Source organism: Chanodichthys erythropterus, chromosome 23 (genome assembly GCF_024489055.1).
Source record: "Chanodichthys erythropterus isolate Z2021 chromosome 23, ASM2448905v1, whole genome shotgun sequence".
NCBI lineage: Eukaryota > Metazoa > Chordata > Actinopteri > Cypriniformes > Xenocyprididae > Chanodichthys > Chanodichthys erythropterus.
This window is the reverse complement of record NC_090243.1, coordinates 27,226,346-27,240,844: the sequence shown is the minus strand read 5'-3', so window position 1 is coordinate 27,240,844 and position 14,499 is coordinate 27,226,346. Positions and strand designations below refer to the sequence as shown.

General features: G+C 37.8%; 1 protein-coding gene across 1 annotated transcript in view; it reads right to left on the bottom strand.

Annotated features, from left to right (window-relative positions):
- The window catches only part of sugct (succinyl-CoA:glutarate-CoA transferase), a 201,114-nt gene that overhangs the window by 25,157 nt on the left and 161,458 nt on the right, over positions 1-14,499 (bottom strand). The window contains exon 13 of the mRNA XM_067378105.1: positions 2,799-2,862. Within this exon, the coding sequence (XP_067234206.1) occupies positions 2,799-2,862 (64 nt within the window). The remainder of the gene's footprint in view (positions 1-2,798; positions 2,863-14,499) is intronic.

Here is a 14,499-nt window from a genome sequence, read left to right as displayed (position 1 = left end):
TTCTTACAATACAGATTGTTTCAAAGCAGCTTCACAGTGATAATAGGAAAATTAATAGACAGCGTTTGTTTTGGCTTTGCAGCAGCTATAAAGTCTATCGAGCTAAAGGTTTTGATTGAATCACTTTCGTTGTAAAAATCAATAATTATTAACTTAAATCACGCTTAAATGACACATTTTTTAACTGAAAACAGAACAGAAACAGAAACTTTCAATGCGTCTTGCCGTTCATTACGTGTTTAAGGGTTATTGCCATCTATTACCGTCAAAAAATTAATTAGTAAAATAAGCTATATTTAAAATAGCTATATCCTATTAAAGGCATGCCATTTTTAATTTAAAATCTTACACTTAGTCAATACAATTATATTTTTTACATTATTTTGTTTCAAAGGCATCTTGCACTGCAGAGGTGGCAATGCAGCATCTGAAGTTGCTTTTAGATGTATTTACACAATTAATGCTGCTTAGAGAGGTCCGCTAATACATTCACACAGCAGAGCAAATACATAATGCAATTACATTAATTTTATGTATTATACAAAATGATTTGAATACAGAAATATGAAATAAATTACAAGATGAAACGAATATAAAATATCGCCAGTAGGTGGCAGCAAGTCACTCTGTTAATGAACGAGTGATTTTATTCAATCGATTCGCTCGAAACGCTGATTCATTCAGTAATAAAAGGCTGTATGGCTGGTGAATCACTCAAAGACTCGGATTCATTCATGAATTTACTACTATAGGCTACTCTGTGCGCCTTATGTCAGGAGTCGCACAATGATCTGTGACTGATTTAGAAATTTAGCTGGCAGAAAAAAAAATAAAACATTGTTTTGAGGGACATACTCAGTGTTAATGAAATAAACGGTTCAAAACAATGTCAGGACTGCTGATCTGCACTTCACTACAATGTAACACTCTGCGCTGTTCGTCGTGCATTTTTGGTGCACAGATTTCAAGAGATGATCAGCTAAATAAAACAGGCGGTGTGCCAATTAGGGGTAGTTGTGACAGCAGATGCAATATAAATAAATTAATATTTAATATGATAAACTAATTCCACCGCATGTAAATGTATGCGCAGGCAGAAGAAAGCTATGGTCTGCAGGGTTTGTGTCGAGCCATTCATTAATCTGGTTGTTTGATGAGATATAGACCCAGATAAAATATCTGATACATTCTCTCCGCGCTGTCCAGCGCGTCGCGTTGCTCCAGCAGAGATTTTTAGAATTGGTCAGCTAAATAAAACAGCGGTGTGCCAAGCAAATACATAGGCTAGGAGTAGTTGTGAGAGCAGATGCCACGTAAATTAATATTTAATACAATATAAATCCGCCAAATATTAATATTTAAACTTACGCGAATGAATAGCTTATAAAAAAAGCTCTGTCTAGGCTCTACCCCGGCACGGGTTGTGTCGAGCTAGGCCTATATATTAGTCTGGCTGTTTGATGAGAACTAGATTAAATGTAGTTGCAATAAACTCTGTAATATTCCGTACAAATGTATCGGATATATAGTCTACTGTTGCGCGGAGCTGATTCTGGAGCTGAGAACTGATGGCGCGGCTTTATCTTTGGTTGACCAATCAGCGGAAAGGGGCGTTTTATTCCCGCCCATGTAGAAATCGAATATTCAAGCCGTTTATCCATTTTGGTTTTATTGTTTTTCCTTTTGGTGGATTAGAACAAAGTGTGATTAAAACAAAAATAAAAATATGAAAAAACGACTCGAGATTTGTTTATTTATGCTCATGAGGAGGGTTGAATATGTGATAAATGAATGCTTTCTTCCTTTTTCCGTTTAGAAGAAAAAAACGAAAAAAATAAAACAAATTATACGAAGGTACACGGACCCATTTCCTCTAATCATTTTTCACTTTGTTTTTGACTAAATATTAAACATTATAAAATAACTAGGTTTAAAAATACATTTTGTCACTGTGAAGTATGAAGTACTCACAAAATCTCATGAAAAACAATAACTTTTCTTGTGTAAATTTATAAAAAAGTCAATTTATCTTTAGGGATGTTTACATATTCTTAAAAATGTCTTTTGCAATATTGGACTGATTCATGCTTTAACTATTCTAAAGAAACACAAATACTCTTTTAACGTTCCCACATCATAAAATGTGGGAATGACACAGAAAGCAAGCACCGCATTATTTCCCTTTGTAATCACAGCAGCTGTCAGTCAGTGCAGCGCAAGATCAATGATTTCAGCACACTTGTAAAAACACACATTTTATTCAATTAATCTAACTAAAGTGCACAATAAATATTAATTTTTTTAAGCTTTTTTTCACATAAAAGTGTGAAAACTGATGGTTGAATTGAATTTAGCTGAGGAGGAACACTGAGGTTTATTTATTTTTTATGCTGTCTTACGTTTGAATAACTAAATTAATACTATGCCTGACTATTTAAATGACTATATTCTGATTATAAACTAAGTATTACACTACTGATGCTCAACACACCAGCAAATTACTCTCACCGGAAGTTTTCCAGCTGGCTTATATTAATGCAGATGTTCTAAAGAACACTCCGTGCATATAGCCCATTGTAACCCTTAAAAGGTTCTGTATAAGAAGTGCCTGACAGAATCCTTTAAGGGTATAAAAGAATTGACATTTTTGGGTGAACTATTCCAGAAACTGCAAGTGTTCCTGATATGCAAGAATACCACATCTAAGTTCCACCTTGGAAATAGGTGCTTAAAAGTGATCAAAATGAAGGACTGTAGGGAATGTTTTGCACATAAGCAACAGCAAATTCTATACAAACCTGGCACTGCTATCCTTCCTGATTTTGGGTGGTCCATTACCAAAATAAGGCCATTGTGAGCAACCTGGGAAAGGAGACAAAAGAATGTGAGCCAGAGACAATTACTCATGCCATGTTTTTACACTCCTTTTCTTGAATCCATTAACTCACTGTCTTCTCAAAGACCACACAAATTTACCATCTTACCTTTGACTCTTTTTTAACATTGAGACACCTTTGAGATTTACCCAACAAAAACAAGGTTAAACTGACAGACACAACAGCTCAAGATTTATGAACCATGAAAACATGTATCACAGTTTATGAAAAGCAGCAAAACTTGATCAGCAAATTAGATTGATTTCTGAAGGATCATGTGACACTGAAGACTGGAATAATGATGCTGAAAATTCAGTTTTAAAATATAATTCAACAGAACACAGTTAAAGGGATAGTTCACTCAAAAATTTACTCAACCTCACACCATCCCAATGTACATGACTTGCTTTCTTCAGATAAACACAAATGAAGATTTTTAAGAAAATAATTTATCTCTCTGAGTCCATGTAATGCCTTTAAATGGCTGCCGCTCATTTGACACTCAAAAATGCACAATTTACTCATCCTCATCAATCCAAACAGATTTTTCGTTCTTTTCTTTTTTTCCCCCTGCGAAATGCAAAAGGTGAATTTTTAAAGAACATTCTGGCTGCTTTTTTTTCTCCATAAAATGAATATAAAGGGGACTGGGGCTGTCAAGCTTACAAAGGACAAAAAAGCACCATAAAAGTAGCACATACCTTTTATTCACTTTTTTTTTTTTTTTCAATTTATACAATATAGATTGTTTCAAAGCAGACATACGACTCACAATGCACTCCATCTTTTTAAGCTATACAAAATAAAATAAATGCCATTGTTGCCATCTCTCTCTCAAAGAAACAAAGAAAACAAAAAAAACATCAAAAGTCATTGTCCCGTGACCAGTCATTATCAAATGAAACTACTGTATACCTTCAGAATACTTTGAATGGCGTACAAAAGTCATATGGATAATGTTGTGGTGCTTTTTTGTCAGTTTGCAGTTTGACAGTATTTGTCCCATTTCATTTTCATTATGAGACAAACAGTGGCCAGGGTATTCTCACATTTCAGTCTTGTGCTCCATGGAAAAACAAAGTAAACAGGTTTGGAATGACACTAGGGTGAGTACATGATGACAGTTGTTTTATTTTTGGCTAAACCATTCTTTTAATCTCCTGAATTGTATGTGGTTGAAGATAAAAGGAAATGTATATGAAAACAGATGATGTGCCTGAGTTGGCATCTTTCTTTGTTTTTGAGTTTCGCTCATGAGACTCCAAATGCCACTCAAAGTCTGGCATCGGTCCCAACAGAATTCAAGGCTCTATGTAGTCTGTCAAAGCGCGTTAGTGTCATTAGAGCTATAGGTTCTCATGTCACTGAGCTGAAGCCAGACAGTTATGTAAGATGATGTCCAGACCACCAGACGTGGATGACACCCTTGTGCTCTCCCTCCCGCGCTCTTTTCTTTTCTCCTCCCCAATGTTTTCCCTCAATGCTCTGTGTACTTTACTGACCCTTCTGGGGAAAGTTCCAGAATTTGAGAGATAGAAGCTCTGCACCACGTCATGCTTTATTTAGAGGCAGTTTGGATGTGTGGTGTGTACGCTGTGTGTTAAGCGACTCTCTTAAGGCCGTCTGAATGATGGGTTCATGCGTAATGGGAATGTTGAGGATGTGGCTTCTGATTAGAGAGCTGTCTACTTCTCTCTCATCCGTTTCATCCAACCTTCTCATCTTCAATGCCTCTTGAGCCGGTAATGTCCATTATGATTGTTGCTTGTCAAGATTGTAACCTATGAGACACCAATAAGATCTTGGGTAAAGCTGTGGGACACATTTGCTTTGATTTCAGACTGCCTCACATTTTGACATCTGCATTGATGCGCAAAATTGAAATGGTGCTGTGTAAACAAAATAATGGCCTTGTACAATTTTTTAGGTAAATTATTTTCCTGACTATTGGCCCTTTTAAAACACACTTTTCACACTCTCAAACATTTATTTTTCTTTGTTCACATATTGTGTCTTTTCCGCGTGCAAGTCAGTTATTATTTTCAAATGTAGCCGCGCGGCAGGCGCACTCATAATGGGATCGACGCGCATGCAATTCTCAACTTCTCAGAATGCCGCAAGCGCACCGCAGGTCGTGTGACAAGAATCAACCGATCAGCTATGGCCTTTCCGTAACAAAACATCAAAAGCTCAGCCGAACAGCTGATCATAGCTGTACATGGTGGTTTTTATATCTTATCTCCATCAATATATCTCGTAGTAAAACTAATGCAAGGGCTAGAAATCATTTATCCTGTGCAGAAACATCCTGATCCTCTTGGAGAGCTCAGTTCACGGTTGCATAGCAACGACCGACACCACGGGAGCGCAAGCGCTTTGGAAAGAAGGAGAAGCGGTGCGGCCGCGCCTTCCACGCGTTTTTTGAGACGCGATATGTGAACGGCTCCTATTCATAATTCTAAGTTCATGTTAAATTTAACTTTTTTTTCAGTGACAGACAGCCCTATTCAACTGTTAATTTGAATACAGAAGGTTTTTGTTAAAATTTTATATTTATTTATTTTATTGAAATGTGATCTTGTATGTACAACAAGGAAAATTATTGAAATTTGTTAATGTTTTTTTAATAAATCTTGTTTGAATTTCTGTTTCATTTTGTTCAAAATATCGAGATACGTATCGTATCGTGAACTCAGTATCGAGATACGTACCGTATCGTGACCTGAGCGTATCGTTACACCCCTAGTAGTTATTAATACGTAACTTTAAAAGACACAAAACATACATTTTTGTACGTTTTGAAAGGTGCTAAAATGTACAATACTGACGTAATTATGGCACCAAAACGTAAAAATACTTACGTTTTTACAGCAAATAAAATACAAATATATGTATATTTTGCCTTTTTATCATTTTTTAGATAAATGTAAGATCCCTAAACCCCACCCCGAACCTAAACCTACCCATTTTTTACAGAATGTTAAAAGAATAAAACATAATGGACAGAAATGTGTAGGAAAATGACAATTTTAGTAAAAATATAACATTAAAACGATATTTTGAGCCACTAATCCTACACCTACCCCTAAACCTACCCATAACCATTTCCTAAAACTACATACTGTTATAAATTAATGAATAACAGACAAACAAGTGTAACGTTAATCACAATCATTTATTTTTTAGCGAAAATGTCAAAAGTGGTACCAAAAGAAGTTCAAATGATGATGAGTTCCAGTCGCAGTCCTCTCTGGCAGTAATAGTTTTTTATAGGGTACAGAGCATAATTTATTAATCTGTGAGATTATGAATCCGTTTTCTCTCCGTGAAGGTGCGCACTCATTTCAAATGTCAATCCAGTGAAACACGGCTTGTCTCAATCTGTGACGAAGCAGGTGAGAACCAATGAGCGTTTGATATCAGTGCCATAAACCATGTCGTAATGCTTCTCGAGGGTGGCACTACTTTCAAATTTGAATAATTACCAGTGCGGACTTTGACTGTGACTGTTGCTGCTGCTGAGAATGAAGATGAAGATTGCCGGATAAAGGGCAGAATTTGGATCTATTCCATGCAAACATATGGATTCTAAAGATATGGAGTACAGCAAACAAATAAAATGGATGTGATCTGTGAATTTATGTTGTGCTTTGGTGTATCTTATGGTTGTATTGTCAGTCACTGCATAGGAGAAAATCGCACAGCAAACAAACTAAATATTACAAAATGGGTAAACAATTACAGAAATTGTATTCATGTTAAGGTTTCAAAGTGTATTCTCGTTTAACAGAAAGAAGAAAAAATCAGAAAGAGCTTTATTGCCAGGTATGTTTTTCACACATACTAGGAATTTGTTTTAGTGACAGAAGCTCCACAGTGCAACAGAGTGACAGCGACAAGACAAGACACATAATAAAAAGAATAAAAGAATAATAATAATATAATATACAAATTTACAAGATAGACAAAGTGCAAAAAAAGCAAAAAAAACAATATATAATATAGACAATTATATGTACAGTTATGTGTGCAAATTGAGATATAAATAAGTGTTTTAAGTAAATAATGTGTAATAGTGTTGTGTGTTCCGTGTTTGTCAAGTGTTCATAAGATGGATTGCTTGAGGGAAGAAACTGTTCCTATGTCTGGTCGTTCTGGTGTTCAGAGCTCTGTAGCGTAGATTGGATGGCAACAGTTCAAAGAGGGAGTGTGCTGGATGTGAGGGGTCCAGAGTGATCTTCCTTTCCCTTTTTCTCACTCTGGCTAAGTACAGTTCTTGGAGAGTGGGGAGGGTTGTGCCAATGATTCGCTCAGCAAACCGGACTACCCTCTGCAGTCTTCTGAGGTCAGATTTGGTAGCTGAGCTGAACCAGACGGTAATTGAAGTGCAAAAGCTGGATTCGATGATGGCAGAGTAGAACTGTTTCAGCAGCTCCTGTGGTAGGTTGAACTTTCTCAGCTGGCGAAAGAAGTACAACCTCTGCTGGGCCGTTTTCACAATGGACTCGATGTGGTTGTCCCACTTCAGGTCCTGGGAGATGGTGGTGCCCAGGAACCTGAATGACTCCACTGCTGCCACAGTGCTGTTCATGATGGTGAGTGGGGGGAGAGCAGGGGGGTTTCTCCTGAAGTCCACATTCATCTCCACTGTCTTGAGCGTGTTGAGCTCCAGGTTGTTAAGACTGCACCAGACAGCCAGCTGTTCAACCTCCAGTCTGTAAGCAGACTCGTCACCGTCCTGGATGAGGCCGATCAGTGTGGTGTCATCCGCAAACTTCAGGAGCTTGACAGAGGGGTCTTTGGAGATGCAGTCGTTGGTGTAGAGGGAGAAGAGCAGTGGGGAGAGAACACAGCCCTGAGGGGTGCCGGTGCTGATGGTGCAGGTGCTGGATGAGAATTTTCTCAGCCTCACTAGCTGCTGCCTGTCTGTCAGGAAGCTGGTGATCCACTGACAGACAGAGGTGGGCATGGAGAGCTGAGTTAGTTTGGGCTGGAGGAGTGATGGGATGATGGTGTTAAAAGCAGAGCTGAAATCCACAAACAGGATCCTCACAAAGGTCCCTGGTCTGTCCAGATGCTGGAGAACATAATGCAGTCCCATATTGACTGCATCATCCACAGACCGGTTTGCTCAGTAAGCAAACTGCAGGGGGTCCAGTAAGGGTCCAGTGATGTCCTTCAGATAAGCCAGAACCAGTCTTTCAAATGACTTCATGGCCACAGACGTTAGAGCCACAGGCCTGTAGTCATTTAGTCCAGTAATTTTGGGTTTCTTTGGGATGGGGATGATGGTGGAGCGTTTGAAGCATGAGGGGACTTCGTACAGCTCCAGTGATCTGTTGAAGATCTGTGTGAAAATGGGGGCCAGCTGGTCAGCGCAGGTTTTCAAACAGGCTGGTGAAACGCTGTCTGGGCCTGGTGCCTTTCTTCTCTTGTTCTTTATGAAGACCTGGCACACATAATCTTCACTGAACTGAAGTGAAGAAGTAGGGGAAAGGGGGTTTACAGGAGGTGTTAATGGTGTTTTTTCAAACCTGCAATAAAACCCATTCAGATCGTCTGCCAGTTGTTGATTCTCCACAGAGCTGGGGGAAGGTGTCTTGTAGTTGGTGATGTCTTTCAGACCTTTCCACACTGAAGCTGTGTCATTAGAAGATAACTGATTCCGAAGTTTATCAGAATAATTCCTCTTTGCCACTTTGATCTCCTTTTCCAGTGTGTATTTGGCCTGTTTGTACAAGACTCTGTCCCCTTTTCTGCAAGCATCTTCTTTGGCCTGACGGAGCTGGCTGAGCTTTGCAGTGAACCAGGGTTTGTCGTTGTTGTAAGTTAAATGAGTCTTTGTAAGAATGCACAGATCCTCACAGAAACTGATTTATGATGTAACGGTCGCTGTGAGCTCGTCCAGATCGGTGGCAGCAGCTTCAAAAACACTCCAATCATTCCATTCGAAACAGGCTTGTAAGGCCTGTCCTTGCTACAGGTTTAGCTGATTTCAGTTTCTGCCTGTAGGTCGGTATGAGATGAACTAGACAGTGATCAGAGAGCCCCAAAGCTGCCCGTGGGACAGAGTGATATGCATCCTTTATTGCTGTGTAACAATGGTCGAGTATATTACTGTCTCTGGTGGGACAAGTAACATGCTGTCTGTATTTGGGCAGTTCACGTGAGAGAATCGCTTTATTAAAGTCCCAGAGAACGATAAGAACAGAGTCCGGGTGTTGTTGCTTGCTATCTGTGAACATATCAGCGAGTATCTGTAAAGCCGAGCTCACGTGCGCTTGCGGAGGAATGTAGACGCTCACCAGAATGAACGAGCAAAACTCCCGCGGCGAATAGAACGGCTTGCAGTTAATGAAGAGTGTTTCAAGATCTGGACAGCACATCTTCTTTAACACCATTACATATGAACACCACCTTTCGTTGATGTAAAAGCACGTCCCGACACCGCGTGATTTCCCCGTTGATTCTGCATCGCAATCTGATCTAAACAGCTGAAAGCCCGGCAGACTTAACACGCAGTCCGAGATGGCGTCGTTTAGCCAGGTTTCCGTGAAGCACAGAGCAGCCAAGTTCGAAAAAATCCTTATTTATCCGGGAGAATAGAAGGAGTTTGTCCGTTTTGTTGGGCAAAGAGCGGAGATCCGCCAGATGGATGCTAGGCAGCGGCGTTCTTAATCCGTGCTGTCTGAGCTTCATGTGGGCGCCGGCGCGCTTTCCCCGTCTGCGCGTCCTGAAGCATCTAAACAGCGCTGCCGCTCCGCCGACTACAACATTCAACAAAACGTCTGAATAATCGAAATCCGGTAAAAGATTTTGTGGTGTGTACTGCCAAATGTTCAGCAGTTCATCCCTGATAAAACTGATGGTGTTTGAAAAACAGAAAACAGGAAAAACTAACAAAAACAGAACAAACACTGAAGAGCCCAGCACTGTGGCTGCCATGCGCGACGCCATCTTGATAAAAACAAAAAACAACATAAAAAAAAAAAAACATAACATTATGTAATCCCCCGAAATGAGTTTGCAGCACGAACAGAAATGTCATTTCATATTAAGTAGATGAGTAAACTGCTTTCAATAAATTCAACTAAAAACATGTATTGATATGACAACTGAATACAACAGATTTAAATCATTAAAGCCACGATTTTAATATTAATACATGGGAATTCATATACATTCACACTTTACGTTAGATTTTTTTGCTGTTAATACTTAAGTATTTGTACGTTTTAGTGCTATAAATACGTCAATGTTGTATGTTTTTGTGTGTATGAAAACGTAAGTAAATGTACGTGTGGTAGAACCACACTTAACATAAAAATACACATGTATTCTCATGAGATCACGATGGTATGACAAACAATCTACAGAAGACAACAAATTCTTCCTCACTGCTTGAAGACTCCATTTTGTATTGTTTTGCAAATTTTTTTGCAACAGATTAATTAATAAGCATCGGACCCAGTGTGCAAGGTTTCTGTGCGTGACAAGTTTTTAGGATGACGAACATGAAAAAACGCATAAGAAAATTTCGGACTCAATGTACAAGGACATTTATGGTGGATAATTTCACAGAGTATTTTATGTATTCTAAATACACACAATTCAATTATAATTTGACATTTTTTGGCATAGTTTGGCAAAATTACATACTTTTTTTTTTTAAATTAAAAATGTGCAAATTTCTTTAGAGTGGTGGACAACAACTGTGAGACAAATGCATTTTTTGATTTTGATAAACATGTTCACGTATTAAAATTTAAATGGAATTTCACGCTTTATTTAGAATATAACACTAGTTTTTTTTAAATGTAACGGTGCACATTTTTATGATGGTTTTTCATAGTTTAAGATTGAAAATCTGGGATTAGTGTAAAGTAATCAAATCTAAACATAAAAGACATTTGAAAAAATAAATGATGATAAAAAGTAAGTTTGAATGTGACCATTTAACAAAAAGAATTGCTAAAAACCTGTTTCAGGTGAAGAAACACTTGATTATGTAATGAACTGCTTTTCTATTTTCTCCAACAAATCTCTTTCTTTATGGGCCGTTTACACGCCACCGTTTTCAACTAAAAACAGAAAACGTATGTGTTTTGGCGATTTATTTAATTTCAATTTATTTATAAAGCACAATAAACACAACTATTGTTGACCAATGTGCTGTACAAAGTAAAAAACCTAACAAAATAAAACAACAACAAAGTCACAAATAAAAACTACAAGACATCAACAGTCATATATTATAAGACAGATCAAATAAAAAAGTTTTAACCTAGATTTAAAAATGGACAGAATAGGAGAAGTTATAATTTCAGTGGGAAAATGTAATAGTAATAGAAAATGCTCAATCTCCCCTAGTCTTGAGCCTAGATCTAGGAGCCACTAAGAGCTTCAATTTAACAGACCTAAGAGTTCTTGCAGGTTGATGGACTGTCAGCAGATCAGAAAGGTAAGACGATGCTAATCCATTTAACAACTTAAAAACTAATAAAAGAACTTTAAAATGTATCCTATAACGCACAGGTAGCCAATGAAATGACTGGAGGACAGGAGTTATATGTTACTGTTTTTACGAACTCCTGTCAGATCCCTGGCAGCACCATTCTGAAGTATCTGAAGGCGATTTATGGAAGAAGAAAAGAGAACTGCAATAATCAAGCTTTGTGGTAATAAAACCACGTATTACTCTTTCAAAATTTGTGAATGGGAGGAACGACTTCATTTTTACCAGGGTTTGTAACTGGTAAAAGCTTGACTTCACAACTTGGTTAATCTATCAGGGCACTATCCAACACCATGCCCAGGTTTTTCATATGTGGCTTAACACAAGGTGCCAGAACACCAAGATTTACATTTGCTATACAATGTATGTCAGAAGGGGTAAACACCATAACCTCAGTTTTACCCTCATTCAAACTTAGAAAATTGAGAGACATCCATACTTTAATGTCCAAAAGGCAAGCGGCCACCTGGTTCTAGACCGTTCTTATGCTTAAGAGGAAAATATATTTGTGTCTCATCTGATAATGACAATTTAATAATTTAAGCCATACTTTTCAAAGATAGTACCAAGAGGAAGCATGTATAGAGAAAATAACACAGGAGCTAGTGTGGAACCTTGAGGAATCCCATAGGTCAACGGTACAGAAGAAAATCGAAATATAGCAATATTAACAGGAACAACTCCTGTTTGTCAGATAAAACTGAAACCAATGCAAGGCTGAACGTCTGATGCCCACTTTCTGTTCTAGACGGGACAGCAGAACATTATGGTCTACCGTGTCAAATGCAGTACTTAAATCTAAGAGTACCAATGCTACCGAATCTCCAGAGTCAGTGGCTAAAAAGATGATGCACTGTTAAAAGAGCTGTTTCAGTGGAGTGAAATTTTCTGAAGCCTAATTGAAATATATCAAAAATGTTGTAATCAGCCAAGAAACTTTGGAGCTGACACAAAACTACTTTATCTAAGATTTTTTTAAGAAAGGAAGATTAGAAATGAGTCTGAAATTAGGCCTAAATTGGGCCTCCTAAGTCTGGGTTGAACCGAGGCATGTTTCAGATACTCAGGAATGACTCCTAACTCAAGGCATTTGTTTATTAAGTTTAAGATCATCAAACCCATTGCATTAAACACTTTTTTAAATAACTGTGCAGGGATTATGTCTAAAGGTGAAACCGTTGGTTTGAGCTTCTTCACAATGTCATTTAAAAAAAAGGTGTAAACTAACTAAGCACACCTATGTATTTTAACTGACCTGCAGTATCACTAACGGCCTATTTGATGTTATGTCTAATTCCAGATGGCAGAACCTCTCACCCATAGCCACTGACTCTGTCGAGTAGATACACACAACAGGGTTTAGTACAGCATTGATAATACTGAAGTAATATTGAACAATGGCGTTTTGGAGGCCTGAAAATGCAAACGTTTGAAAACAGGATTCAAAGGGCACATTTTTGAAAACAATACTGTTATCATCTCTGTGTAAACTACAAAAACGTAAATTTGTGGAAAACGATGATGTCATGCGTCATTTACATGGATCCGTGTTAATAGGGATCGTTTTGACAACGTTGTCGTCTGTACACGGAAAATGTTTTTAGTAAAGCATTGTGGTGTAAACATACCCTTAGCTGTTGTTACCTGATAAGTAGTCTTGTGCAGACAGACCTTTGATGGATGGCATACGGTATGTGCTATAACCGCTTCAACTGGCCAAGGGCCGCCCACTAAAGTAGGAAGAGGCCACCTGACTGATATGTAAAGTCACCAAAGTCAGTGATTTTTGCTGGAAAGAGATCTTGCCAATAAGATTTAAACCTTTCCAAACTTTGTCTGTGACCCTATATATTAAAGGCACTTTAGATCTTACATAAAAAAAAATAGTTCACAATTTGTGTAAAGATAATAATAATATTATTATTAATAAGAAATATAAATATATATATATATATATATATAAATATATATATATATATATATATATATATTACTATTGTAACTTTAAAATTAAAGTTACAATAGTAATTTGACTTTAAAATTAAAAAATGATTATTTAAGAAAAATAATAATTTAATTTTACAGTACAACAATTCTAATATTTATGGTTGGTTTAATGTTTGAAAATGAAGATATTAAGACATCAAGTTTTTATTTAGGTGGAAACTGCACAGAGCCCTTAAAAAAATTCTTTTTTATTTATGGAACTAAAATTGCAGTCTTTGCAATCAGTTGTTGTGCTCCCATTGGCTCCTGCTGCATTACATGAGTGCCGTATGAGTATCACATTGCAAGAATGTGGCCAAAACATTTTGACAGAAGTAATGATGCTGAAATAATCAAATGACAAGAATAATTGCAAAGGCAGTTAATCGGCCTTCGGTGAGCATGCCACACTAAAACAATCCAAGACTTCCAATTTTTTCTTTTGAAAACAAATCTCAATGATCTACAGATTTAGTCTCAGATTGCAAAAATCACTAAAAAAGTCCAACATGTGTGCATAATGCTTTAGTCAGCCTGATCGTATTCAAAGGCTCAGTTCTGGGTTCTGAGGAAGGATTTGCTCATTTTCGTATCAAAAGCTGTAATATGGGAACAGTTAAATCAAGCTGAATCATTGGACTCTTGGCCATGGAGTCACCCCCCATACATTCATCTACCGCAGCCAGTGTGTGCATCAGCCAACATATCCTCTGTTTGCCTTTGAAATGCAAATTGGTGAAATGAGGAAAGAGAAGTGGAGTAGACACACAGCAGCAGAGCAATTTTGTGTAGCGTTTGGATGATGCGCAGCAGGAAGAATCAGAGCGCAGGAATGGACACAGACCGCTGTGTTACACAATTGGAAGGAGAGAAAATGGTGGGAAGCATAGAGTCAAAAAAGAAGAGAACAAGATGATGATGATGATGTGTTTTCCAGGGGAAACTTAGTAATGGATCTGGTGGAATGACTCCTTTCAGGAAAGAACACGGGGAGTCTACAGTGCCAAACTGATGGTGACCCTATGACTAATGACAGACTTTAAACAAGGTTTAAATCCGACATCATCTTTGTGTGCGTGTGTGTGTGTGTTCTACTCATTAATGTCAATGCATACATAGATA